This window comes from Ochotona princeps, chromosome 1 (assembly GCF_030435755.1).
Source record: "Ochotona princeps isolate mOchPri1 chromosome 1, mOchPri1.hap1, whole genome shotgun sequence".
In the NCBI taxonomy this organism is placed as follows: domain Eukaryota; kingdom Metazoa; phylum Chordata; class Mammalia; order Lagomorpha; family Ochotonidae; genus Ochotona; species Ochotona princeps.
The window spans coordinates 115,582,757-115,605,037 of record NC_080832.1 but is presented as its reverse complement, the minus strand read 5'-3'; the positions used below and the strand labels follow the sequence as shown (position 1 = coordinate 115,605,037).

Genomic DNA, 22,281 nt, shown 5'->3' with positions numbered 1-22,281 from the left:
TTCAGCAGCATGCCCAGTGACAGGACATCTGACAAAACGCAAGCCCTTGGGAAAGGGTCAAAGGCCATATGGCCTGGAGAATAAATACCCCTGGGGGTTCTTAAAGCCCTTTCCTCACACCTCTAAGGGCTGTCAAAATATCTCCTTTGCAATCCTTTGAGCTATAAGAGGAATTTTGTGGAATTTCTTTGTCCGCTCAATTCTACACCTGTCTCTCCTTTCTGGGGTGCTGGCATCAGCAGAAGCTGATGGGGAAGTTAGGCTCTGGGGGTGGGGAGTGGGGGTAGAGGAGGAGGGAATAAGGGGAAAGGGGAAGTCTGGGAGTGAGGCTCCTGGGTGTCTGATGGCCAGGCAGCAGGCAGAGAGACTGACTGGCAGCGTTTGGTTTCTCTCCCTGCCTCTCCCAGCACCTGCTGAGTTATGAGCCACGCCAAGGATTTGCAGGGTAGGGAAGGTGGAATAGACAGGGACATAAGATGGGAGCAAGGGTGTGGGCAGACCTGGGCTGCAGGGCCAGTTCAGCTAAAAAACCCAGAAGCCGTTGACTGTGGGTGTGCCAGGTTGTGGTGGGAAGAGGCAAGCAGGGGCCAATGGTGATGATGTTTTCTACCTTGACAGGAGGAAAAGCTTTTGGGTTGCTGAAGGCCCGGCAGGAGGAAGGTTTAGACCAGATCAACAAGGTAGCAGCAAGAAGGGAGGGGGCTGTGCCTGGGGGACAGAGGGAGCATCGTGCTGGTCAGGGGAAGGTCCTACCCTTGTTCTTATTTGTCTCCTATAGCAATTCCTGGATGATCCCAAATACAGCACGGATGAGGATTTGCCCTCCAAACTGGAAGCCTTCAAGAGTGAGGAGCTCCCGTGGGGTGGAGGCAAGGGGGGGCGCGCCTTTCCTAAGAAGAAGGCAGACAACATGGTATTAAACTGACCTGTCCAGTAGAAAGAAGGGAACAGGTCCTTACCACCTGCCTCCTACATAGTGGTCCCTTTCCTGGCTTATCCCTCTCAGCAACTCCCCTACTGCCCTCCCCTCTTAACAGGGTCCCCCATCCCAATTTCCTCTGTCTGCCCCTCCTCCTCCCACCTCTTCTCCCCACCAAGCAGGAGCCAGCAACCTCCACCCTCTGCCTCTGACCCTCCAGGCAGCACTTACTCTCTCTGCTTCCTCTCTCACTCAGGGAAGTACATGGAATTTGACCTGAATGGAGATGGAGATATCGGTGAGAGAAGGGTGCTCCCCTCTCTGTGGTCTGGGAAACAGCCCACCCACACCCACCTGAGTCAGAGGAAGGGGAACATGAGAACAGGGTAGGAGTGGGGGCTTCCTCTCTTTCTCCTTCCCATCCCCTCATCTTTGCCCTCTGCCCTCCAGATATCATGTCCCTGAAGAGAATGCTGGAGAAACTTGGGGCCCCCAAGACTCACCTGGAGCTAAAGAAATTAATCAGCGATGTGTCAGGTGGCTCTGGGGAGACATTCAGCTACCCCGACTTCCTCAGGATGATGTTGGGCAAGAGATCTGCCATCCTAAAAATGTGAGTGCCAATCCCAACAACACTCGCTTGTTCCACTCCCCTTGACCCTACGTTCAAGAGGTACACTTTGCTTGGCATCTATTCTTCCAAGCTTAGGGACACTCTTCTGAGGCTCTTCAAGGTCCCTACATCCCTCAGCACCTCCATCTCTGTCCAACCTCTTCCTCCCAACCCCACAACCTCATCCCTCCTGGGCTCTCTCAGCAAGCCTTTCTCTGCCTTGAGAAAAGCGTTTCCTGATCCCTGTGTCTCTTCCCCATTTCAACCAGGATTCTAATGTATGAGGAGAAAACAAGAGAACAAGAAAAGCCAACTGGTCCTCCAGCCAAGAAAGCCATTTCTGAGTTGCCTTGATTGGGTGGGTGGAGCCGGAAGGGGCTTTAATGACCCCAGTGTGGAGAAAGGAGACAAAACTGTGAGCCAAATTAAAGATTCCTGCCACTCTAGGTCAAGTCAGCTGGGTTTTTATTTGGGGGATATCTTTTGCTTGGTTTGGGGAAGAGGGATATGTCTAAGGGAAGGGCAGCAAGGACTTGTTTAGGTGAACAATTCATCAACAGTTTTCCAGTTTATATTGCATGGCACATGACTTTGTGCACGGAGAAGGATTCCAAATGTTTAAGTCAGCTTGGCCTCGGGGAATGTGGGAAGGGGGAAAAGCTATGTACACGTGAAAAACTATCACCCAGGCTCAAGGTGGCTTTCCTAAGAAATGAGATGCTTTCCTCAAAACCACATTTTCGGGGCTCGGCAGCGTGGCCTAGTGGCTAAGGTCCTCGCCTTGATCCCATATGGTCGCTGGTTCTAATCCCGGCGGCTCCACTTCCTCTCTATCTCTCCTCCTCTCAGTATATCTGACTTTGTAATAAAAATAAAATAAATCTTTAAAAAAAAAAAAAAAACAAACCACATTTTCTACCATTGTTAGTTCTGGGCCCTTGACCAATTGGGCAGCCTCCCTGAGCTCTTTTCTGGACAGTGTGATCTCTGCTATCACACCTGACCTATTCAGAGCCCACAAGAACATTTAAACTTGAAGTGAAAGGATGAAAACGGTGGTGTTATTTAATGAAGTCAAGGATGACAACATTTTAAGGCCTCATAATTGAAGCATTATATGAATCACTGAGGTCCTCTTGGGACATGCTATAGAAAGTGAGTTTATGGGGGAGGGAGAGCAGCACAATGGATTAATTGGCTAATCCTCCACTCGCAGGCAATCAGGAAGTCATATGGGCATGGGTTTGTGTCCTGGTTGCTCCATTTCACATCCAGTTCCCTGCTTGTGGACTGGAAAAACAGTAGAGAATGGGTCAAAGCTTTGGGACCCTGCACATTCATGGGAGACCATGAAGAAGCACCTGGCTTCTGGCTTCAGATAAGGTCAGCTCTGGCCATTGTGGCAATTTGGGGAGTGAAGTAATAGATGGAAGACTTTATCTCTCCTTCTCTGTGTAAATCTGAAAGAAGGAAGGAAGGAAGGAAGGAAGGAAGGAAGGAAGGAAGGAAGAAAAGAAAAAAGAAAAGAAAAGAAAAGAAAGGAAGGAAGGAAGGAAGGGACTTTATATAATGAAGGGTAGAGGAGGTTGTATTGGGAAGCGCTGGTGGGGTACACATCTGGGATACAGGGTCTGTAAACGACAGAAGGGAGGGCTGGAGCTTTCGTGGGGATGGCCATATCCTCCTCCATGGGATTGAGTGAGTCAACTCTAGCACAACCTCTGGCCGATGTTTCATGTTTCCTGATCACTCCCTCCACCCTAGGAAAGAGAATCTGATTCGCTTATGTGATTTATACCCTGAGGACAGACCCAGTCAATGAGCCAGGGAGGCATCCTAGTGGGTGAGTCCTGCACAGCTACAGTTAACAGTATAGGGCTTCAGGTGAGAAAGAGACCCTTACTCACCTAAATATGAACACTGTACCTGAATATAACTAACTGAATGACTAACTTTTATTGAGCACCTGTATGTGACAGATACTATTCTACATGTTTGCCATGTAGTAATCCTGTAGTCCTCACATGAAATAACGGACTGCAAGAATGATAGTAATGATCTTGGGCCTAAGTTATTCATACAAGATAAATACATTGGGCCATAGGCACATCATGTATTACTATAATGCAGCAATAAGAACAAACCATATCTGTACACAACTGTATGGACAATCTCATGAACAAAACACTGAGCAAAAAAAGAGTCACAAAAGAACTTATTGTGCACTCGTGCTTTGTCTTCAATACAGAACAGGCACAATTCAGCCACGTTGTTAGAAGTCAGGGTCTGCATTGCGGTGACCTCACTTGGAACACTGGCTTACCACATCTGAGCGTAGGTTCTAGTCTTGGCTTCTGTGCTTCAGATCAGCTTTCTGCTAATTTTCCTGGGAAAGCAGCAGAGGATGGACCAAGTATGTGGGGGACCCTGCCACACATGTGGGGAGACCTGGATGCAGTTTCACATTCCTGGCTTCAGCCTGGCCCCAGTCCTAGCTATTGTAGCCATGTGAAGATAGAAGCCACCTCTCCTCCGATTCATCTCTGTCACTCTATTTTTCAAATAAATAAATCTTTTTTAAAAGGTTTATTTTTTAATTTTTATTGGAAAGTCAGATATACAGAGAGGAGGAGAGACAGAGAAATATCTTCCATCCGATGATTCACTCCCCAAGCGACCACAATGGCCAGTGCTATGCCGATCCGAAGCCAGGAGCCAGGAACTTTCTCCAGGTCTCCCAAGTGAGTGTAGAGTCCCAAGGTTTTGGGCTGTCCTCAACTGCTTTCCCAGGCCACAAGCAGGGAGCTGGATGGGAAGTGGAGCTGCTGGGATTAGAGAAATCCCTGGCGCCCATATGGGATCCTGGCGCATTCAAGGCAAGAACTTTAACCGCTATGCTATTGCACTGGGCCCAAATAAATAAATCTTTTTAAATTTTCATTGGAAAAGCAAACTTACAAAGAAAAGAAAAGACAGAAAAAGGTTTTTATTAGTTGATTCACTCCCCAAATAACCACAACGGCTGGAGTTGAGCCAATCCAAGGCCAGTAGCCTCTTTTGGGTCTCCCACGCAGGTGCAGGGTCCCAAGGCCTTGACTAGATTTCCCAGGTCACAAGCAGGGAACTGGATAGGAAGCGGGGCTGCCGGGATTAGAACCGGCACCCATTTGAGATCCCGGGCGCGTTCAAGGCAAGAACTTTAACCGCTAGGCTGTTACAACAAGCCCGGAGATTTCATTTTACTATGGGAATTGGTAAAGGAAAAGTATTGACAACAATGAGGTTAATATGTGGTGCTGGCATCCCATACGGGCACTGATTTGTGTCCTGGCTGCTCCACTTCCTATCCAGCTCCCTGTTTGTCAAGACCCAGAAGCTTTGGCCCCTAGCTTTGGACTAGAGATGCTCTGGTTGCTTCAGCCATTTGGGGAATGAACCAGCAGATAAAAGATTCTCTCTCTGTAGCTCTCTCAAGTAAGAATATATATTTTTTTTTAAAAGAGAGTGTGTGTTGGGCCTGGCAGCGTGGCCTAGCAGCTAAAGTCCTTGCCTTAAAAGCCCCGGGATCCCATATGGGTGCCGGTTCTAATCCTGGCAGCTCCACTTCCCATCCAGCTCCCTGCTTGTGGCCTGGGAAAGCAGTCGAGGACGTCCCAAGGCTTTGGGACACTGCACCCGCGTGGGAGACCCGGAAGAGGTTCCTGGTTCCCGGCTTCGGATCGGCGTAGCACCGGCCATTGCGCTCACTTGGGGAGTGAATCAGTGGATGGAAGATCTTCCTCTCTGTCTCTTCTCTCTGACTTTGTAATAAAAATAAATAAATCTTTTTTAAAAAGAGAATGTGTGTGTGTTAGGAGAAAAATCAGAAAGTATGAATATCTCTTAAAAAATCTTTAAAATATTTTTCTCAAAAGTAAAATTGGTGCAAAAACAGTGTCATAGCTTGCTAGATTGAAAGTGTGGGAAATGAACTCACTCTAAATCAGCCTCAGGTTGGAATTCTGAACTGATTTCCTCCTAATTTTTCTGTCTTCATTGCTTCCAAGGGACTGGCCACACCAGATTCACAGCTGATCTCCAAGCCCACACGCCTTTACTAATGTCGAGATGTGCACCCTCTCCTCACACTTGACTAGGTCCTAACCAGTTCTTCACGCTTCGCTGAGTTCTTGCAGTATTCCTAACCCTCCTCAAGCATGTAATATTGCGTTCCTCTACTTCTTTACCACTCTGGAATGATCGGTTGGATGGGCACCAGGTCTGATGGAGGCAGAGGGTTCTTCCGTCGCTGAGCAACAAGAGATAAACAGCACCGCATTTTGTAACATGATCCATTGTTGAGGGAATACAAACAGCCACTGATATCAAATGCAAGTCTACTCATGAAGATTTATATTACGTTCCTTTAGGTCACTGGCTGCCGATATTTCGACCAATGGATAGTTCCCACTCTATTTTTTGTTCGATAATTTGCATATATTATGCAAGCACATCCGACTCCCCCTCGCTGCTGCCATGACAGCCCCAACCCTCGGAGTCCCGCCGTCTACCCGCCTCATCTGCATGACGTGATTTAGGAAGTGCAGGCCCACCCCACTGGGGTTTCCACCTCTCGCGCAAACACGCGTGAGCTCGGGCTCTTCCCGGGCCTGCGTTACCCCGCCCCGGCCTCTCCGTCCGTCTCTCTAGCTCTCTCGGTTTCCACCGCTAAAAACTGCACGGCTTCCTTCCACTTACGGCGTCCCTACGTCTCCGCTCTCCTATTTCCACGAACGCACGACGCACGCCCCGCCTCTTACTCCCACCCTCCGTCGTGTAAATTCCGCGCCCCAACCGCCCGGCCGAGCAGCGTCGAATTCCCGCCCACTTAGCACGTCTCAACGGCCGTCGCCGGTCGTCCGTCTCCTCAGCCAACCGGCGTCCTAGCGTCCGTAAGTCCCTCCTCTTTATGCAAATAACCGCCGCAAGCTCCGTACGCCCTGCCCCCTCTTTTTTTTAAAAAAAGGGATAGTCTTGGAAGAAGAGAGGAAGGCTAGCGAGCGCCCCGCCCTTTATGCAAATAGAGGGGCGTGTCCAGTCGCGGAGAGAGGCGGGAGTGGGGGGGCACTCCCGGGGGCGGCGGTTGCCCGGATGGGCCGTTAGTCGGAGCCCAGCCGCGGAGTGAGCGAGGGAGACGGGAGGAGCCGAGCCCGGCGCCATCCGCCGCCATCCGCCCCCGCCCCACCGCCATCCCGCCCCGGGGAGCCCCTAGGCCCCAGTCCCGAACCCCTGCGCACCCGGCCAGGTGAGTCTGGGCGAGCCGAGCGCTGACGCCCTTTTCCGGCGCGGAACGGCGGTGGCGGCGGCGGCAGCGGCGGCGGCGGTGGTGGCGGGCCGGCGGGGGGAGGAGAAGCTGCCATTAGCCGCCGCCATTTTGTCCTCCTGCTGCCGGGCCTGGCTGCCCCTCCCCCTCCGGGACCTCTGTTCCCCGGACCGGCATCTCCAGCTCCGGTGCGAGGGTCTGCAGCCTCACCTCACCCACCCACCGTCCTGGCAGGGAGCGAGCCACCCCTCCCCTCGCTCCCGAGCCCGTACCTCCCCACCTTCCACTGCGCTCCTGGCTCTTCACCTCCATCTGGTGACCCTCTCGCCGGCCGCCGTGTCCCTGGGGTGGGCCGCGTCCGAGGGTCCTTCTCTTGCAGGGTCTCCTTTTCACCGCATTGGGTCCCCTTCCATCTCCCGGAGTGTGGGTTCCACCTTCTTGGCACCTCTGCGTCGAGTCACTCCCACCGGAACCCTGTTCTCATCCAGCATCTTTAAATTCCTCGATCTCTGCCTTTCCATTTTCCCCATTCTTCGTCCTCTTCTTTCGCCCTCATTTCCCCCTTTCTTCCTGGGTCTCTTGACACTGCCCCCTCACTTTCTACATCCTGCCATTCCTGTCTCCATCTATTTCCCACCTGCTTGCTTACTTGCTTTTTTTTTTTTTTAGTGCTCCTGTTAGTGTCAGCCTCTTCGCTCTTCGACTCTTCTGTTCCCTTTTCATGTATGTTTCCACAGATGTCCTCAAGCGTCTACAAACACGCCCCATCTTCTCATCTCTTCTAGCCTGTCGGAAAGTTCTGTCTCTGGTTTGGGCTTGTCTGTCTCGTTGCTTTCCCCTGCTTTTCATTCCTTTCTTTTACACTGTTCCCCATAAATCAGTGTTTCGTCATTCTAGAATGGACTCAGGTTGCAGAGTTTGGCCTGTTTGGGGTGAGGGGTGGGTGATTGGATGAGAATCACTGCTGAGGGGTATTTTTCTGGAGGATAGGAAAATGGAGTTGGTCTGGCCTTGGCCCTCTGGTGTATGGCCAGTGGTAACAGGCTGCTGTTGAGGTGGATCTATAAATGCTTTGTTCTTTTCGGTATAGGAGAAGTCAGTATTTCTGTGCAGACAAGATTCCCCCCACCCCATCCCCCCTAGAGCCAAGATGGGTGCAAGTTTGGAGAAAGGATAGGTTATTACAAAACTTGGGTTAGTGTAATCTCGGGCTCTGCAGAGCCACTGTTTGTTCCTTGGGGGTTTCTCTGGCACCAGCCGCTAGTCTGCCCGAGCAAGCTCATAAAATCCTGAAACTCCCAGCATGCCTTTCTACAAACCCCCACATGGGAACATAAGGCTACTGGAGTGGACTCTGGGGCCTGATTAGGGAGCTGGTGTCTACCAAGTAGTCCTCTAACCTATCTTCCTTACCTGATGGAATCATGCGCCCCTTTCTGATTTTTTTTTTTCTGGGACTTGGACTTGCTTTACCTTTTTTTTTTTTTTTTTTTAAGATTTATGTGTTTTTATTGCAAAGTCAGATATACCGAGAGGAGAGACAGAAAGATCTTCTGTCCAATGGTTCACTCCCTAAGTGACCGCAGTGGCCGGTCCTGCGCCCATCCAAAGCTGGGAGTCAGGAGCTCTTCCAGGTCTCCCATGTCGGTGCAGGGTCCCAAGGCTTTGGGCAGTCCTCGACTGCTTTCCCAGGCCACAAGCAGAGAGCTGGATGGGAAGAGGGGCAGCTGGGATTAGAACCGGCGACCATATGGGATCTGGCGCTTTCAAGGTGAGGACTTTAGCCGCTAGGCCACGCCGCCGGGCCCCGTTTGACCTTTTTTTATTGTTGGTCTCTGGCATGAGTTTGATTGAGAAAGAAGAGATTGTTGTGAGGGGTAATGAAGAAGCCACTACCCTTTATGGATTACCACATTGTTTATATTAGGAGGATGGGGCGGTTATTTCGACTGCTTTGGCCAGAACAGGCTGGGGAAAAGGGAGCATGGCATTGGGCTTGGAGAGCTGAGTGAGTTAGTGGCTCAGAGGGACTGAGCAGTTTCCATAGGCTGGAAGAAAAGGTCCCCAAGAGTCACACATCTGTCTGGAAAGAGGAGAGGTTACTGCTGGGCTTCTGGTGTAGCTATCTATAAGGGGGGCAGAGACAGACACTTGTCTGGCCCACAGGCTCCGGCACGTTTTGGGGGAGGAGCCTGCAGGACCCAACGTACTCAATGAGCTTCCAGCGCAATGTCCGATCGCTCGGGGCCGACTGCCAAGGGGAAGGATGGAAAGAAGTATTCCTCGCTCAACCTGTTTGATACGTATAAGGGCAAGTCCTTAGAGATCCAGAAACCTGCTGGTGAGGGTCTTGCTACAAAGATGCTGCAAATGTTTAGAGGCTAGTCATGGGTGGGGCATTATGTTTTAGAGCCCTCTGGGGGGAACTGTTATAAGAGAGGTGCCAAAGATTGGAGGGACACTGGCACTTTCCGGGTGGGTGTTGGGCTCTGGGCAAATACCAGTTATCCTCCTACAAAGGCGTGTCTATGGTACCCTGTCTTTGGACACGTAAGAATTGGAGGCAAAGAAATGTGGACTTGGGGAAGTTCTGGAGCCAGCTTGCTCCCCGCAGGTTCAAGACCAACCCTCCCACATTGAAGCATTGAATGAAATTATTTCATCTTAATAGTGTTCTCAATTCATCAAGTACAGGGGATGGGAATGATGTCTGGGAGCAAGACATTGAGGATGTTTAAATTGGGCCTGGAGTGAGAGGCTGTCAGATCTCCAGGTGAGGCATGTTTGACCATCTCTCTACCTTTTCTCCAGTTGCTCCTCGCCATGGCCTGCAGAGTCTTGGGAAAGTTGCCATTGCCCGGCGTATGCCACCCCCAGCCAACCTTCCAAGCCTAAAAGCCGAGAACAAAGGCAATGACCCGAATGTCTCACTAGTGCCGAAAGACGGAACAGGATGGGCAAGCAAACAGGAGCAGTCCGACCCCAAGAGGTAGACAGCTTTGGGGGAACCTGCAGTGATGAGTATTTTAACTTTGAACTAAGTGTTAAATTGGAGTGGGCTTGGTCTGTCTGAGCCACATTAAAAGCCAGAGAGAAAGGGGGATGCCTTTGCCACCCTTTCCAGGTTTAGATGACTAGAATGGTACTTTCAGCTTTCTGTTAAATGAAGTGAGAGCTTGAAGAAACAGCAGCTCCTGCAGAGTGACAGTGTTTTGTCCTGATTGTTGGTGGTAGCAATGCTTCAGGGTTCAGCCCCTTCCTGCGCCCAGTGGGAGAAGCGGGGTGGGCTTCTTGAGGCTGTGGATAACCTTTCTGTTTTGCTATCCTGTCAGTTCCGATGCCTCAACCGCTCAGCCGCCGGAATCGCAGCCACTGCCGGCTTCACAGACGCCTGCCTCCAACCAGCCGAAACGACCCCCAGCAGCCCCCGAGGTACCAGGAGAACTGGAAGGGTGGGAGGAGAAAAGGCTCATGGTACCTCCAGCTATATCATCGTTTCTCATCTCTCTGCTTCCTCAGAACACTCCTTCGGTTCCAAGCGGGGTAAAGTCCTGGGCGCAAACCAGCGTCACCCATGGAGCACATGGAGATGGTGAGTGCCATACTGTCTGGTGAACTGTGTGGGTGCCTCGGCAGGAGCCCTACACTGTTTCATTAGTAAAGCGTTCTCAGTTCTCTTCACTACATCTTAGATCCCTTATTTAGTGTTGTGGGACACATGAGCAAATTTTAAGTCTCAGTCTCATGTAAGGGTTGAGGGGGTGATGAGATCCCAGAACTGACCTTGTGTTTGGGGGAACATGCACTTAGTCCATGGAGGGTGTTTGATGTATCTCTGGGAGCTTTGCAATGCGGTGATGTGTGTTATTGAATATGCTTTTGGCTGTTTTTGTGCACTCCCATCCCAAAAGGTGGAAGGGCATCAAGCCTACTGTCACGATTCTCTCGAGAGGAATTTCCGACCCTGCAGGCGGCTGGCGACCAGGACAAGGCTGCCAAGGAAAGGGAGTCTGCAGAACAGTCGTCTGGGCCCGGACCAAGCCTCCGCCCCCAGAGTAAGTGGCTGCCTTTTGGACTAGACAGTTCCTACTCAAAGCTAAGTGTTGGTTTGTTCGTCCTCCTCCCCGATTGTTGTCACTATGCTCACGTGCCCCTGAATTACTAATAATTTCTTTCTGTCTTTTCCAAAATGTAGATTCTACAACTTGGAGGGACGGAGGTGGGCGTGGCCCTGATGAGCTGGAGGGCCCGGACTCCAAACTTCATCATGGTCATGACCCCCGGGGCGGGCTGCAGCCCTCGGGCCCACCCCAGTTCCCTCCCTACCGCGGAATGATGCCGCCCTTTGTGAGTTTGGGGTTCTTACCTTGTGGATGCACTGGAACCTAGAGCACCCATGACATGGAGATAAACTGGGGGGATAGCAAGTTCCCAGAGTTAATGAGCTGCTTGATTCTCCTTTCTGAGCACCTGCTGTTGGCCCCTTTTGCAGATGTATCCCCCATATCTCCCATTCCCTCCGCCCTACGGACCCCAGGGGCCTTACCGATACCCTACACCTGATGGGCCCAGGTGAGCAATCCAGGTCTGGGATTGGTTGGGGATGGGGAAAACCTATTAGAGAGAGAATGGTTTTCTTTCTAAGCAGTAGGTCTAGTCTTGAATGGATTTACAATGTGTTTTCCTATTTTTGTCTTCTCCCATTTGTTTTTCTGTATGCAGCCGTTTTCCTCGTGTAGCAGGCCCCCGGGGCTCAGGGCCACCCATGCGCCTGGTAGAGCCTGTAGGTCGGCCTTCTATTCTTAAGGAGGATAATCTTAAAGAATTTGACCAGTTGGACCAGGAGAATGATGATGGTTGGGCAGGTAGGTGAACATTCAAGGAAGCAATAACTTGGATGTTTAAAGAAAAAACTTTAATGAGGGTGTATGGGAGAAAAGTATGTATCTAAGGGCAGGGGTGATAACATGAGGAAATATGAGGGCTGAGTTGTGGCAGAATCTTGGCAGTCAGTATGACAGGCTTTAGAGTTGGGTCTAAACCTTAGAGGGAAGGAGCCGACCTTAGTGCTGTGTCCCAGCATCATATGGTTCTGAACAGTTCTTTTGTTTCTCAGGAAGACACTGGACATTAGAGAATAGGTTGCTTCTGTTACTGATCTTAATTTTTTTTCTCAGGGGCCCATGAGGAGGTTGACTATACTGAGAAGCTCAAGTTCAGCGATGAGGAAGATGGGAGAGACTCTGATGAGGAGGGAGCTGAGGGCCAGTGAGTTAGAGTTATTGGGGTTGGATGGGGAGTTAATTTTTCTCATGATAATGTACTAATTTGCAGCTGATTTTAATTCCACTTTGATCTCACAGCAAGGATTCCCAATCTGCTGCTAGTGAGGAGCGGCCCCCTGAAACAGATGGCAAGAAGGGCACCTCTCCTGGGAATGAACCGCCCCCTCCAAAGACAGCCTGGACAGAGACCTCTCGGCCTACAGAGACAGAGCCGGGGCCTCCTGCCCCAAAGCCTCCCCCACCTCCACCTCACCGGGGCCCTGCTGGGAACTGGGGCCCTCCTGGAGACTACCCAGTGAGTGTCTCAAATGAGGAATTTAGAGGGTCAGTTGTGGGAGTGTCAGCTCAGTAGTTGAAGTGGTGGAGGTAGTAGAGATGGGATGGATGAAGTCTGAACTTGGCTGTGTGAAGTAGAGACCTGCAGGGTATCTGCAAATCTTGGGGACATGGCTTGGTGTTAGAGAAGTCTGAGTGTGAAAAGTGTGAGAAATTGAAATGGTGGGAAAGAACAAGGTGACTTTCAGATGTGCAGGGGAGAGGGACCAGGAAAAAGCACCAGCGTTAGAGCCTGTCCCCACCCACTGAGACCATCAACCCCAAGGGCTGACCCTAAGGTACTGCAACTAGAGAGGGATGGTTGATCTGTGAGAGAAATGGTGGAAAGCATAATGCCTGACCACCCTGGCCTTGCCGGATCTGTCCATTGACAGGATCGTGGAGGCCCTCCCTGCAAGCCCCCAGCACCTGAGGATGAAGATGAGGCCTGGCGGCAGCGGCGAAAACAATCTTCATCTGAGATCTCTCTGGCGGTGGAGCGGGCCCGGCGGCGACGAGAAGAGGAGGAGCGCCGCATGCAGGAGGAGCGTCGGGCAGCCTGCGCGGAGAAACTCAAGCGACTCGATGAAAAGTTTGGGGCACCTGACAAGCGGCTTAAAGCAGAGCCTGCTGCTCCACCTGCTGCCCCTCCTGCCCCTGCTCCACCACCTGTAGTTCCCAAAGAACTGCCCACACCTCCAGCTCCTCCGCCAGTGCCAGCACCAGTTCCAACTCCAACTGCAGAAAAGGAACCTGAAGAGCCAGCACAGACCCCTCCTGCCCAGTCCACCCCCAGTCCAGGTGTGGCTCCAGCTTCCACTCTGGTGAGTGGTGGTGGCACTACCAGTAGCACCAGCAGTGGCAGCTTCGAAGCCAGCCCAGGTATGGAGGAGGGGATAGTTACTTTGAAGTGTGGTGGCAGATGTTGGCTTGGTTTTAGGGTGCAGGGTGGTAAGGATGAGGTAAATGAAATAGAAAGCACCTGTTTTTAGCTTGTTGGATAATCAGTAGTAGGGAAAATGAATCGGACAGAAGGAAGTGTCTAAAACCACTATCCTGTATGCTTAGAAAAGAACTAACCTGAGGAGTATTGATACCACTGTCAGTGGCTACTGAGAGGAGTTTAAATGGGTAGAGCTTTAGTAGTATAAATACTCAGTAGAACCACCTCTGTTTTGAAAGAGTTTGAAGTGGGGCCTGAAATGCCAGGAATTCTGGTGATACGTTATGTCATTCTGATCCTTGCACTGTAGCAGAACCCCAGCTGCCTTCAAAAGAGGGCCCAGAACCAACAGAAGAGCTTCCTCCTCCTACCACACCCCCAGCCCCAAAGTTGGAGCCCAAGAGTGATGGGGCTGGTCCTACCCGGCAGCCCCCGAGCCAGGGCTTGGGATATCCCAAGTATCAGAAGTCATTGCCACCTCGTTTCCAGCGCCAGCAGCAGGTGAGGACAAGTTACTCCACTTGTGTTGCTGGCCCTGCTACTTAGCCAGTTCTTGCTTTGCCATGGCACCCTAGTTTCCGTCTAGTCTAAGTTGTCACATTTGAGCATTCTCTTTGTTGACTGACTCTGAGATATGTGGTTTTTGGTCCTGTTATCCTCTCTCCTGTCCTCCCTTAGGAGCAGCTCCTGAAGCAACAGCAGCAGCAGCAGCAGTGGCAGCAGCATCAACAGGGCTCTGCGCCCCCTGCCCCAGTGCCCCCATCACCACCACAGCCTGTGACCCTGGGGGCTGTGCCAGCTCCACAAGCTCCACCACCACCCCCTAAGGCCCTGTATCCGGGTGCTCTGGGCCGACCCCCACCCATGCCTCCAATGAACTTTGATCCCCGCTGGATGATGATTCCTCCTTACATGGACCCTCGGCTCCTGCAGGGCCGGCCCCCTCTGGACTTCTACTCTCCTGGCGTGCATCCCTCGGGTAAGGGACCATGGGAGTGGCAGAGGGCCAGAGAGCCTCTCAGTCCTAGGAGATAAGTGTTAGGGTTTCACCTGGTGGGACTAGTCTTAGTAAGGAAGAAGGGAGGATAAATGCTCAGCCCTGGTGAAGTAGTTTTGTTGTGAATATGGGGTTGGAGGGAAAAACAGTGGTCCCTTATTGGCCAGGATTTATTTGGTAGGGACAAGGGTTGACTATTCTGTAGGAAAGCTGAGTGTAAGCATGCCTGTTTAACAAGAGCAAAAAAGGCTCAGATTTAGTGGGAACTAGAAATAGGAGCTGATTAGATGGGAAAGACTGGAGTGCTTGTGATCAAAGAGTGGGTTTTTTTGTTTTGTTTTGTTTTAAGGCAGAGTTGGAAGAGAGATCTGATTTCACTCCCTAAATTGCTGGGGCTGGGCCAGGCCAAAGCCAAGAACTTCTTCCTGGTCTCCCACTTGGGTGCAGGAGTCCCATTCACTTGGGCTGTCGTCTACGGCATTAGCAGGAAGCTGGATTGGAAGTGGAGCAGCTGACGTTGTTTTGGCACCCTTATAGGTCGCCACTGTTGCAGGTAGAGGCTTTACATGCTCTACCACAACACCTGCCCTGGGTTTTCTTTGTTTCTACAGGCCTCGTTCCCCGAGAACGCTCAGACAGTGGGGGCTCAAGCTCAGAGCCATTTGAACGCCACGCACCCACCCTCTTGCGGGAACGGGGCACTCCACCAGTGGATCCCAAATTGGCCTGGGTTGGAGATGTCTTTACCACTACACCCACTGATCCTCGCCCACTGACCTCCCCTCTGCGCCAGGCTGCGGAAGAAGATGAGAAGGGCATGAGGTGAGTGCTGTAGGAAGACATGGGTGAGCTCCTGGTGAAAGGATCTAGGCTTCCGTGACAGATAATTTGGGTTACTGGTTAAGTGGTGGCAATGAACGTAAAGAGTGTTTAGTTGATAAAGTACTGTTCATCCGTATTTATAGTTTTCTGTATTCTGAGATGCATATTTCCATTCTTTTCTGTCTCCTTTTTCAGGAGTGAGACTCCTCCAGTGCCTCCTCCACCACCCTATCTGGCCAGTTATCCAGGCTTCCCTGAGAATGGAGCCCCTGGACCCCCGATCTCTCGTTTCTCTCTGGAAGAGTCTGTTCCCCCTGGGCCCCGTCCGCTTCCTTGGCCTCCAGGCAATGAGGAGACAGCCAAGACACAAGCTCCACCACCTAAGAAGGAACCCCCAAAAGAGGAGATTCCACAGCTGACGGGGCCAGAAGCAGGTCGAAAACCTGCCCGTGGAGTTGGAGGGGGCCAAGGCCCCCCACCTCCACGCAGGGAGAGTCGCACAGAGACCCGCTGGGGCCCTCGCCCAGGCAGCAGTCGCCGTGGTGTTCCTCCAGAGGAGCCAGGGGCACCTCCCCGCCGGGCAGGGCCTATAAAGAAACCACCACCTGCGAAAGTGGAAGAGCTGCCTTCTAAGCCCGCTGAACAGGGGGATGAAGCAGCTAAGGCCCCGAAACCAGACCCTCTCAAGACAGCCAAGGGCAAAATGGGCCCCAAAGAGACCCCGCCCAGCGGGAATCTTTCTCCTGCGCCAAGGCTTCGGAGGGACTATTCCTATGAAAGAGTTGGTCCTACATCATGCCGTGGTCGGGGCCGGGGAGAGTATTTTGCCAGAGGAAGAGGCTTTCGCGGGACTTATGGAGGGCGGGGACGGGGAGCCCGAAGCCGAGAATTCCGCAGTTACCGAGAGTTTCGTGGAGAAGATGGGCGAGGAAGTGCAGCAGGTGGACCAAACCACTCCTCGGCTCCTCGGGGCCGCACTGCCAGCGAGACAAGAAGTGAAGGTTCAGAGTATGAAGAGATCCCAAAACGGCGCCGACAGCGTGGCTCAGAAACCGGCAGTGAGACCCATGAGAGTGATCTGGCCCCTTCAGACAAGGAGGCCCCACCACCCAAGGAGGGAGTGCTCGCCCAGATTCCCCTGGCACCTCCACCACCAGGAGCGCCCCCTTCCCCTGCCCCAGCCCGTTTCTCCACTGCTCGTGGCGGGCGAGTTTTTACGCCAAGAGGGGTGCCTTCTCGCAGGGGTCGCGGAGGCGGGCGGCCCCCTCCTGCTGTTTGCCCAGGCTGGAGCCCTCCAACTAAGCCCTTGGCTCCCAAAAAGCCTCCAGCAGGTCCTTTGCCGACAAATAAGGAGCCTTTGAAAGAGAAGCTGATTCCAGGGCCTCTGTCTCCCATGGCACGGGGAGGCAGCAGCGGAGGTGGCAACATGGGCATGAGCGTGGAAGACGGAGAAAGACCCCGAAGGAGGCGTCATGGGAGGGCTCAGCAGCAAGATAAACCGCCTCGTTTTCGGAGGCTGAAGCAGGAACGGGAAAATGCTGCCAGAGGGGCTGAGGGCAAACCCTCTCTGGCCCTCCCAGCTCCCACTCCAGGACCTGAGGAGGCACTCGCTACGGTCATTGTGCCCCCACCACCTCGCCGGGCAGCCGCCAAGTCTCCCGATTTGTCAAACCAGAACTCGGACCAAGCCAATGAGGAATGGGAGACTGCATCAGAGAGCAGCGATTTTGCCAGTGAGCGCCGGGGGGATAAGGAGGCTCCTCCACAAGCACTGATGGCCCCCAAGGCTGTGGGAACTCCTGGGGGCAGTGGAGGTGGAGCTGGTCCAGGCATTTCAACCATGTCCCGTGGAGATCTGAGCCAGAGAGCCAAGGATTTGAGCAAACGGAGCTTCTCCAGTCAGCGGCCAGGCATGGATCGCCAGAACCGGCGCCCCGGCCCAGGGGGCAAGGCTGGTGGTGGCGGTGGAGGTGGTGGGGGTCCTGGGGCAAGGACTGGCCCAGGACGAGGAGACAAAAGGAGCTGGCCCTCGCCCAAAAACCGAAGGTAGGTGAAAAACAAGTTTCAGTTGAAAGAGTTTTCACCTGTTTAACTTCCAAATACCCCCAATAACGGGTTGAGCCAGGCTGAAGCCAGGAGTCCAGAACTCCATCCAGATCTGCAATGTGGGTGCCGTTAACAGGGTTAGGATCAGAGGCAGGGCTAATAATCCAGGTTCCTCCGATGGGAATTCAGGGATCCCAAGTGGCTTCTTAACCTCTAGGCCAAACCTATCTAAGGGGAGAAGGCTATGGATGAGGTGAGGTCTGAGTGTAAAATGTAGGGGCAGGTGAGGTCATGAAGAAGGCGTTGGAGTTTGCATGTATAGAGGGGACAGCTAGAAGAGTAACAAGTGACAGTAAACTACACCCATGAGACTGTCTCGTAGACTGTGTACAAGTCCTTAGGTGTATGCATGGTTTTGAGGGGGATGAGGGTAGCTTTTGAGAGGAAAAATTGAACATGCTTGACTTGACAGGGAAAGATCACAATTAATTAACCCTAGGACTGATATTCTGTTCCTTTAGCCGTCCTCCAGAGGAGCGTCCTCCAGGGCTTCCCTTGCCTCCCCCGCCGCCAAGCAGTTCTGCTGTCTTCCGTTTGGACCAAGTTATCCACAGCAACCCTGCTGGTATTCAACAGGCACTGGCCCAGCTAAGCAGTCGCCAAGGGAGTGTAACTGCACCAGGCGGGCACCCAAGGCCCAAGCCTGGGCCTCCCCAAACCCCTCAGGGCTCCTCCTCTCGGCCCCCAAGCCGATATGATCCTCAGAGGGCCAACAACATCAGTTCTGGTAAGCTGGAGGACATATGGGTGAAAAGGTCTACCTCTCCAGAGATCAGTGCTGGAGAGGGAGGAAAGGGACTTGGGGTCCTTCCTGCTGGCTTAAGTGCAGGGAGCTGGGGTGGGAGGATTGGGAGATACCATGGGGATGAAAAGGTAGGGGCCCTTGTAAGAGGGAGGCAGATACAGACAGTTTCCCTTCTTCCCAGACTCCCACTTCGAGGAGCCAGGGCCTATGGTGAGAGGAGTGAGTGGAACTGCACGAGATTCTTCTGGAGTTAATCCCTTCCCCTCCAAACGGCGGGAGCGGCCTCCCAGAAAACCAGAGTTGCTGCAGGAGGTGAGGGATGAGGATTGAGATTGTACTTCACTCTTTTATTGAAGGTTTTTCTTGGTTTTGTTTCATTTATCTCTGTTGCTGTCACTGCTCAATTCAGTGAGTTCCTGCTTGTACCCCTCTTGGCCCTGTACCTCTCATTGTGTCCCAGTGTCCTGTGTTTCCACCCTTATTCACGTTTGTCTCTGGCCTCTGTCACCTTTAGGAATCCTTGGCACCTTCTCACAGCTCTGGGTTCTTGGGCCCCAAGGCTGAGGTCCCAGGCCCTCAAGGGCAGTCTCCAGATACAGGCACTGAAGCCCTCACCCCTCATATCTGGAACCATTTGCATACTGGTGAGTTAAGCTGAGTGAAGGGGAAAGGCTAATGGTGGGGTAGAGGGAGGTGGGCTTCAGAGCTGTTTCTCTTTCACTTTCTGTATCCTGGTCGGTGCTCCTCCTTCCAGCCACTAGCCGAAAAAGTTACCGGCCTGGATCCATGGAGCCCTGGATGGAACCGCTGAGTCCCTTTGAGGATGTGCCTGGCACAGAGGTGAGTGGGGCATGGGAGAAAACATGAGCTGGGAGTAGGTTGAGAACTTCCTGCCTATTGTAGGTCAAGTCGGGCTGATGCTAACATAGTGACCTTTTCAGTTTTTCTGTTTATATGTGTGAATCACAAATTGGGGTGCTTTGTACCCTGGCTTAACCAGCTCCTTCTCCACTCCTCTCAGATGAGTCAGTCTGACAGTGGGGTGGACCTGAGTGGGGATTCTCAGGTGTCATCAGGTCCCTGCAGCCAGCGAAGCTCTCCTGATGGAGGACTCAAGGGAGCAGCAGAGGGACCTCCCAAGCGGCCTGGAGGTCCCTCACCCCTGAATGCTGTTCCTGGTGAGGGTCCACCTGGCTCTGAGCCCTCTGAACCTCCTGGGAGACGGCCACCTGCTTCCCATGATGGGGACAGAAAGGTAAACCATGAAAGGTCAAGAGGGACACTTAGGCACCTCCCTTTGGTTCTTCCTTTGCCTGCCCCTTTCCTTTCCCTGTATTGTGGGGATTCTTTGGCAGAGGGTTCCTTCTCTTTTCTCCAACAGCACTTTATTATGTTCCCCACCCCAGGAGCTGCCCCGGGAGCAGCCTCTGCCCCCTGGTCCCATTGGCACAGAGCGATCTCAGCGTACAGACCGAGGTGCAGAGCCTGGCCCTCTGCGGCCAGCACATCGAGCTGGCCCCCCAGTCCAGTTTGGCACTAGTGACAAGGTTGGCCATGGGCTGGATCGGAGACTGTGGGTTGGGTGGAGAGAAGGGAGGGGTAGAAGTAGGACTTGACACATCTGAGTCATGGGACAATCTCCATGCCTCATGATCACAGGATTCAGACTTACGCCTAGTGGTGGGAGACAGTTTAAAAGCAGAGAAGGAGCTAACAGCATCAGTCACTGAGGTGAGAGAGTGACAAGGCTTCAAGTTGCTGGTAAAGATCCCTTGGAGTGGCCTGGGCATCTAAGATGCCAGACATACATACCTCTTGACAAGGTCTCTCCTTTCAGGCAATTCCAATAGGCCGAGACTGGGAGCTTCTCCCTAGTACTTCTGCCTCAGCTGAGCCACAGTCCAAGAATGCAGGCTCTGGGCACTCTGGTCCAGAGCCCAGCTCCTCAAGCCAGCGTCTGTACCCTGAGGTCTTCTACAGCAGTCCTGGGCCTCCTAATTCACAGGTGGGGCTCACTTCTCCTATCCCCTTGATCCCTAGAATGGGTGATCATACTCGTGTGCCTGCTGTCCCCCTAGAGCCAAGCCTTCATGTGTTTTGAAGTTAAGACCGACAGCCCCCTTGGTTTTTGTTATTCCAGTTTTCTTGCGTTTTATCCCAGTGAGGTGCCAGCTTTTTTTCCACTGCCAGCTTTCCCAGCCAGAGGAACTGGGACTATCCCAACTATGCTGTTTTTCCCACAGGTCTCTGGTGGAACCATGGACTCTCACTTACATCCCAACAGTGGTGGCTTCCGCCCTGGGACCCCCTCACTGAATGCCTACAGGTAACACTAAGTGGACCTCGTAAGGAAATTGAGAGATACCTCAGGGGAAAGGGAAGATGGAAGTTTACATGAGCGGTGTGACAACTCAGACTAAAGGAGAAAATGACTAGCTTAACATCTTTCCTCACCTCAATTTCTTTTTAGATCACAGGCTCTCTACCTGCCTCCAGGCCCAGCCCCTCCCTCGGCACTTCTCTCTGGGGTAGCTCTCAAGGGCCAGTTTCTGGATTTCTCAGCACTGCAAGGAACAGAGCTGGGGAAGTTGCCAGCTGGAGGAGTTCTTTACCCTCCACCTTCCTTCCTCTATTCTCCAGCTTTCTGTCCCAGCCCTCTGCCTGACCCGCCTTTGCTTCAGGTAAGAGGTGGGCATGTACTGCCAAGGTTTAGGAGGTAGGGGTGAGGGAGAAGCTTTCGGAGGAGTTGCTGTTTCTTCTTGTTCCTGAGTAGGTACGCCAGGATCTGCCATCCCCTTCGGATTTTTATTCTCCTCTGCAGCCTGGTGGCCAGAGTGGCTTCCTTCCTTCTGGGGCCCCTACCCAGCAGGTACCTTTTCCCTTGACACTGTTCCTTTCACTGATTCTTCTTGCTTTGGGTTTTGGTCACCCCTTGGTTTTCCAGCATTTCTCCCCTTCCCCAACATGCACACCTGAATTTGTTACAGATGCTTCTACCTGTGGTAGACTCTCAGCTGCCTGTGGTGAACTTCGGCTCCCTGCCGCCAGCGCCACCTCCTGCCCCACCTCTTTCTCTGTTACCTGTGGGCCCTGCTCTACAGCCCCCCAGCCTAGCTGTGCGGCCCCCACCTGCTCCTGCGACTCGGGTGCTGCCTTCACCTGCCAGGCCTTTCCCTCCTAGCTTGGGGCGAGCAGAGGTAAGGTACAGGAACCGGGGTGCCAGAACACTTGCAGAGTTAGGAGTGGGCATCTCAGGATGAATGGGCATTCATGAATTTTGCTTTCAGCTGCACCCAGTGGAGCTAAAGCCGTTCCAGGATTATCGAAAACTGAGCAGCAACCTTGGGGGATCTGGGTCCTCACGTACTCCCCCAGCTGGAAGGTAAAAGAGAATGGAACTGCAGGTTCCCCATCCAATCCTGAAGCTTTCTGACTTGGGGACCAGAGATCAGATGCTAGGCTTGCCTTAAATACTCTTCTCCCATTAGGTCCTTCTCTGGTCTCAATTCCCGTCTCAAGGCCCCACCTTCAACCTATAGCGGAGTGTTCCGCACCCAGCGCATCGACCTCTATCAGCAGGTGAAGGAGAAACCCTGTGGCCCCAAGTCTGAATTTGAGAGTCCTACCTGACTTCCCGTCCTTCCACCACCTACCACTAAGCCTTCTGTTCTACATACCTGTCCCTTAGGCCTCCCCACCTGATGCTCTACGCTGGATGCCGAAGCCTTGGGAGCGGACAGGGCCACCTTCCCGAGAGGGGCCTTCCCGAAGACCGGAGGAGCCTGGGTCCCGAGTGGACAAGGAACCTGGGCTACCCCCACCCCACTGAGGGAGTTCCCCTTGCCCCCCATCCCCGGGGCTTGTATATAGATTATAAATATATAAAGGGGAAAGGGGTGGGTGGGGAGGGATTGTGGGGCTGGGGCCTCACTTCCCCTCCTCCCTCTTCCTCTGGTCCCCTATCCCTGGGGCTGTTTGTTAAAAAATAATAATAAAAAGATTAAAAAAATATTGCCACAAAACAATTGTGGGGATGGGTTGGTTGGTTGTTTGCTGTTGCAAGAGCATGGTGTTAAGTGATGTTTATGTGGCTCCTGATTAGTTGGTCTTTTTGAACTACAAAAAGTTTGGGCTGGGGCTCGGTTGGACAAATCTGTTAGGGCCAATGGACAAAATCATTTGGGAAGTTTGTTGACGGCTCTGCTGGCCCTGATATGGTTCCCTTCACATCATG

At 52.6% G+C, this 22,281-nt stretch overlaps 2 protein-coding genes and 1 non-coding gene across 5 annotated transcripts; all 3 read left to right on the top strand.

The window, feature by feature from the left end:
• The first annotated feature begins 317 nt into the window (after positions 1 to 317).
• On the top strand, positions 318 to 1,990 carry AIF1 (allograft inflammatory factor 1). The gene is made up of 6 exons (XM_004598714.3): positions 318 to 445; positions 619 to 680; positions 779 to 845; positions 1,176 to 1,217; positions 1,370 to 1,532; positions 1,802 to 1,990. The coding sequence occupies exons 1-6, from the start codon at positions 421 to 423 to the stop codon at positions 1,884 to 1,886; spliced, it is 444 nt and encodes a 147-aa protein (XP_004598771.1). The 5' UTR covers positions 318 to 420; the 3' UTR covers positions 1,887 to 1,990.
• Positions 1,991 to 6,342: 4,352 nt separating this feature from the next.
• Positions 6,343 to 22,050, top strand: PRRC2A (proline rich coiled-coil 2A). Of its 3 annotated transcripts, none has more exons than XM_058665657.1 (31): positions 6,343 to 6,463; positions 9,001 to 9,175; positions 9,646 to 9,823; positions 10,167 to 10,266; positions 10,354 to 10,426; positions 10,746 to 10,889; positions 11,030 to 11,181; positions 11,327 to 11,406; positions 11,557 to 11,699; positions 12,012 to 12,102; positions 12,198 to 12,414; positions 12,830 to 13,316; positions 13,688 to 13,878; positions 14,056 to 14,356; positions 14,986 to 15,196; positions 15,392 to 17,242; positions 17,764 to 18,029; positions 18,229 to 18,359; positions 18,562 to 18,691; positions 18,802 to 18,887; positions 19,069 to 19,302; positions 19,454 to 19,594; positions 19,707 to 19,778; positions 19,885 to 20,052; positions 20,291 to 20,373; positions 20,518 to 20,728; positions 20,821 to 20,916; positions 21,035 to 21,244; positions 21,335 to 21,429; positions 21,536 to 21,626; positions 21,736 to 22,050. In XM_058665657.1, the coding sequence occupies exons 2-31, from the start codon at positions 9,064 to 9,066 to the stop codon at positions 21,874 to 21,876; spliced, it is 6,486 nt and encodes a 2,161-aa protein (XP_058521640.1). In that variant the 5' UTR covers positions 6,343 to 6,463; positions 9,001 to 9,063; the 3' UTR covers positions 21,877 to 22,050. The 3 variants fall into 3 exon arrangements, with proteins under 3 accessions (XP_058521640.1, XP_004598770.2, XP_058521648.1); XM_004598713.4 differs by lacking the exon at positions 6,343 to 6,463 and adding an exon at positions 6,626 to 6,816; XM_058665665.1 differs by lacking the exon at positions 6,343 to 6,463 and adding an exon at positions 6,913 to 7,030.
• On the top strand, positions 9,342 to 9,473 carry LOC118758428 (small nucleolar RNA SNORA38). The gene has a single exon (XR_004995719.1). It is a non-coding gene; the product is annotated as a small nucleolar RNA SNORA38 (small nucleolar RNA).
• Positions 22,051 to 22,281: the final 231 nt, after the last annotated feature.

What these genes read in the sequence shown, in the direction of transcription:
- PRRC2A (XM_058665657.1), top strand. Translation starts at nt 9,064, where the DNA reads ATGTCCGATCGCTCGGGGCCGACTGCCAAGGGGAAGGATGGAAAGAAG. An exon ending in GCCCTCCTGGAGACTACCCA is followed by an intron (nt 12,415 to 12,829) that starts GTGAGTGTCTCA and finishes GTCCATTGACAG; the next exon opens with GATCGTGGAGGCCCTCCCTG. An exon ending in CTGGGCCTCCTAATTCACAG is followed by an intron (nt 20,053 to 20,290) that starts GTGGGGCTCACT and finishes TTTTTCCCACAG; the next exon opens with GTCTCTGGTGGAACCATGGA.
- AIF1 (XM_004598714.3), top strand. Translation starts at nt 421, where the DNA reads ATGAGCCACGCCAAGGATTTGCAGG. An exon ending in GAATGGAGATGGAGATATCG is followed by an intron (nt 1,218 to 1,369) that starts GTGAGAGAAGGG and finishes TCTGCCCTCCAG; the next exon opens with ATATCATGTCCCTGAAGAGA. An exon ending in AGATCTGCCATCCTAAAAAT is followed by an intron (nt 1,533 to 1,801) that starts GTGAGTGCCAAT and finishes CATTTCAACCAG; the next exon opens with GATTCTAATGTATGAGGAGA.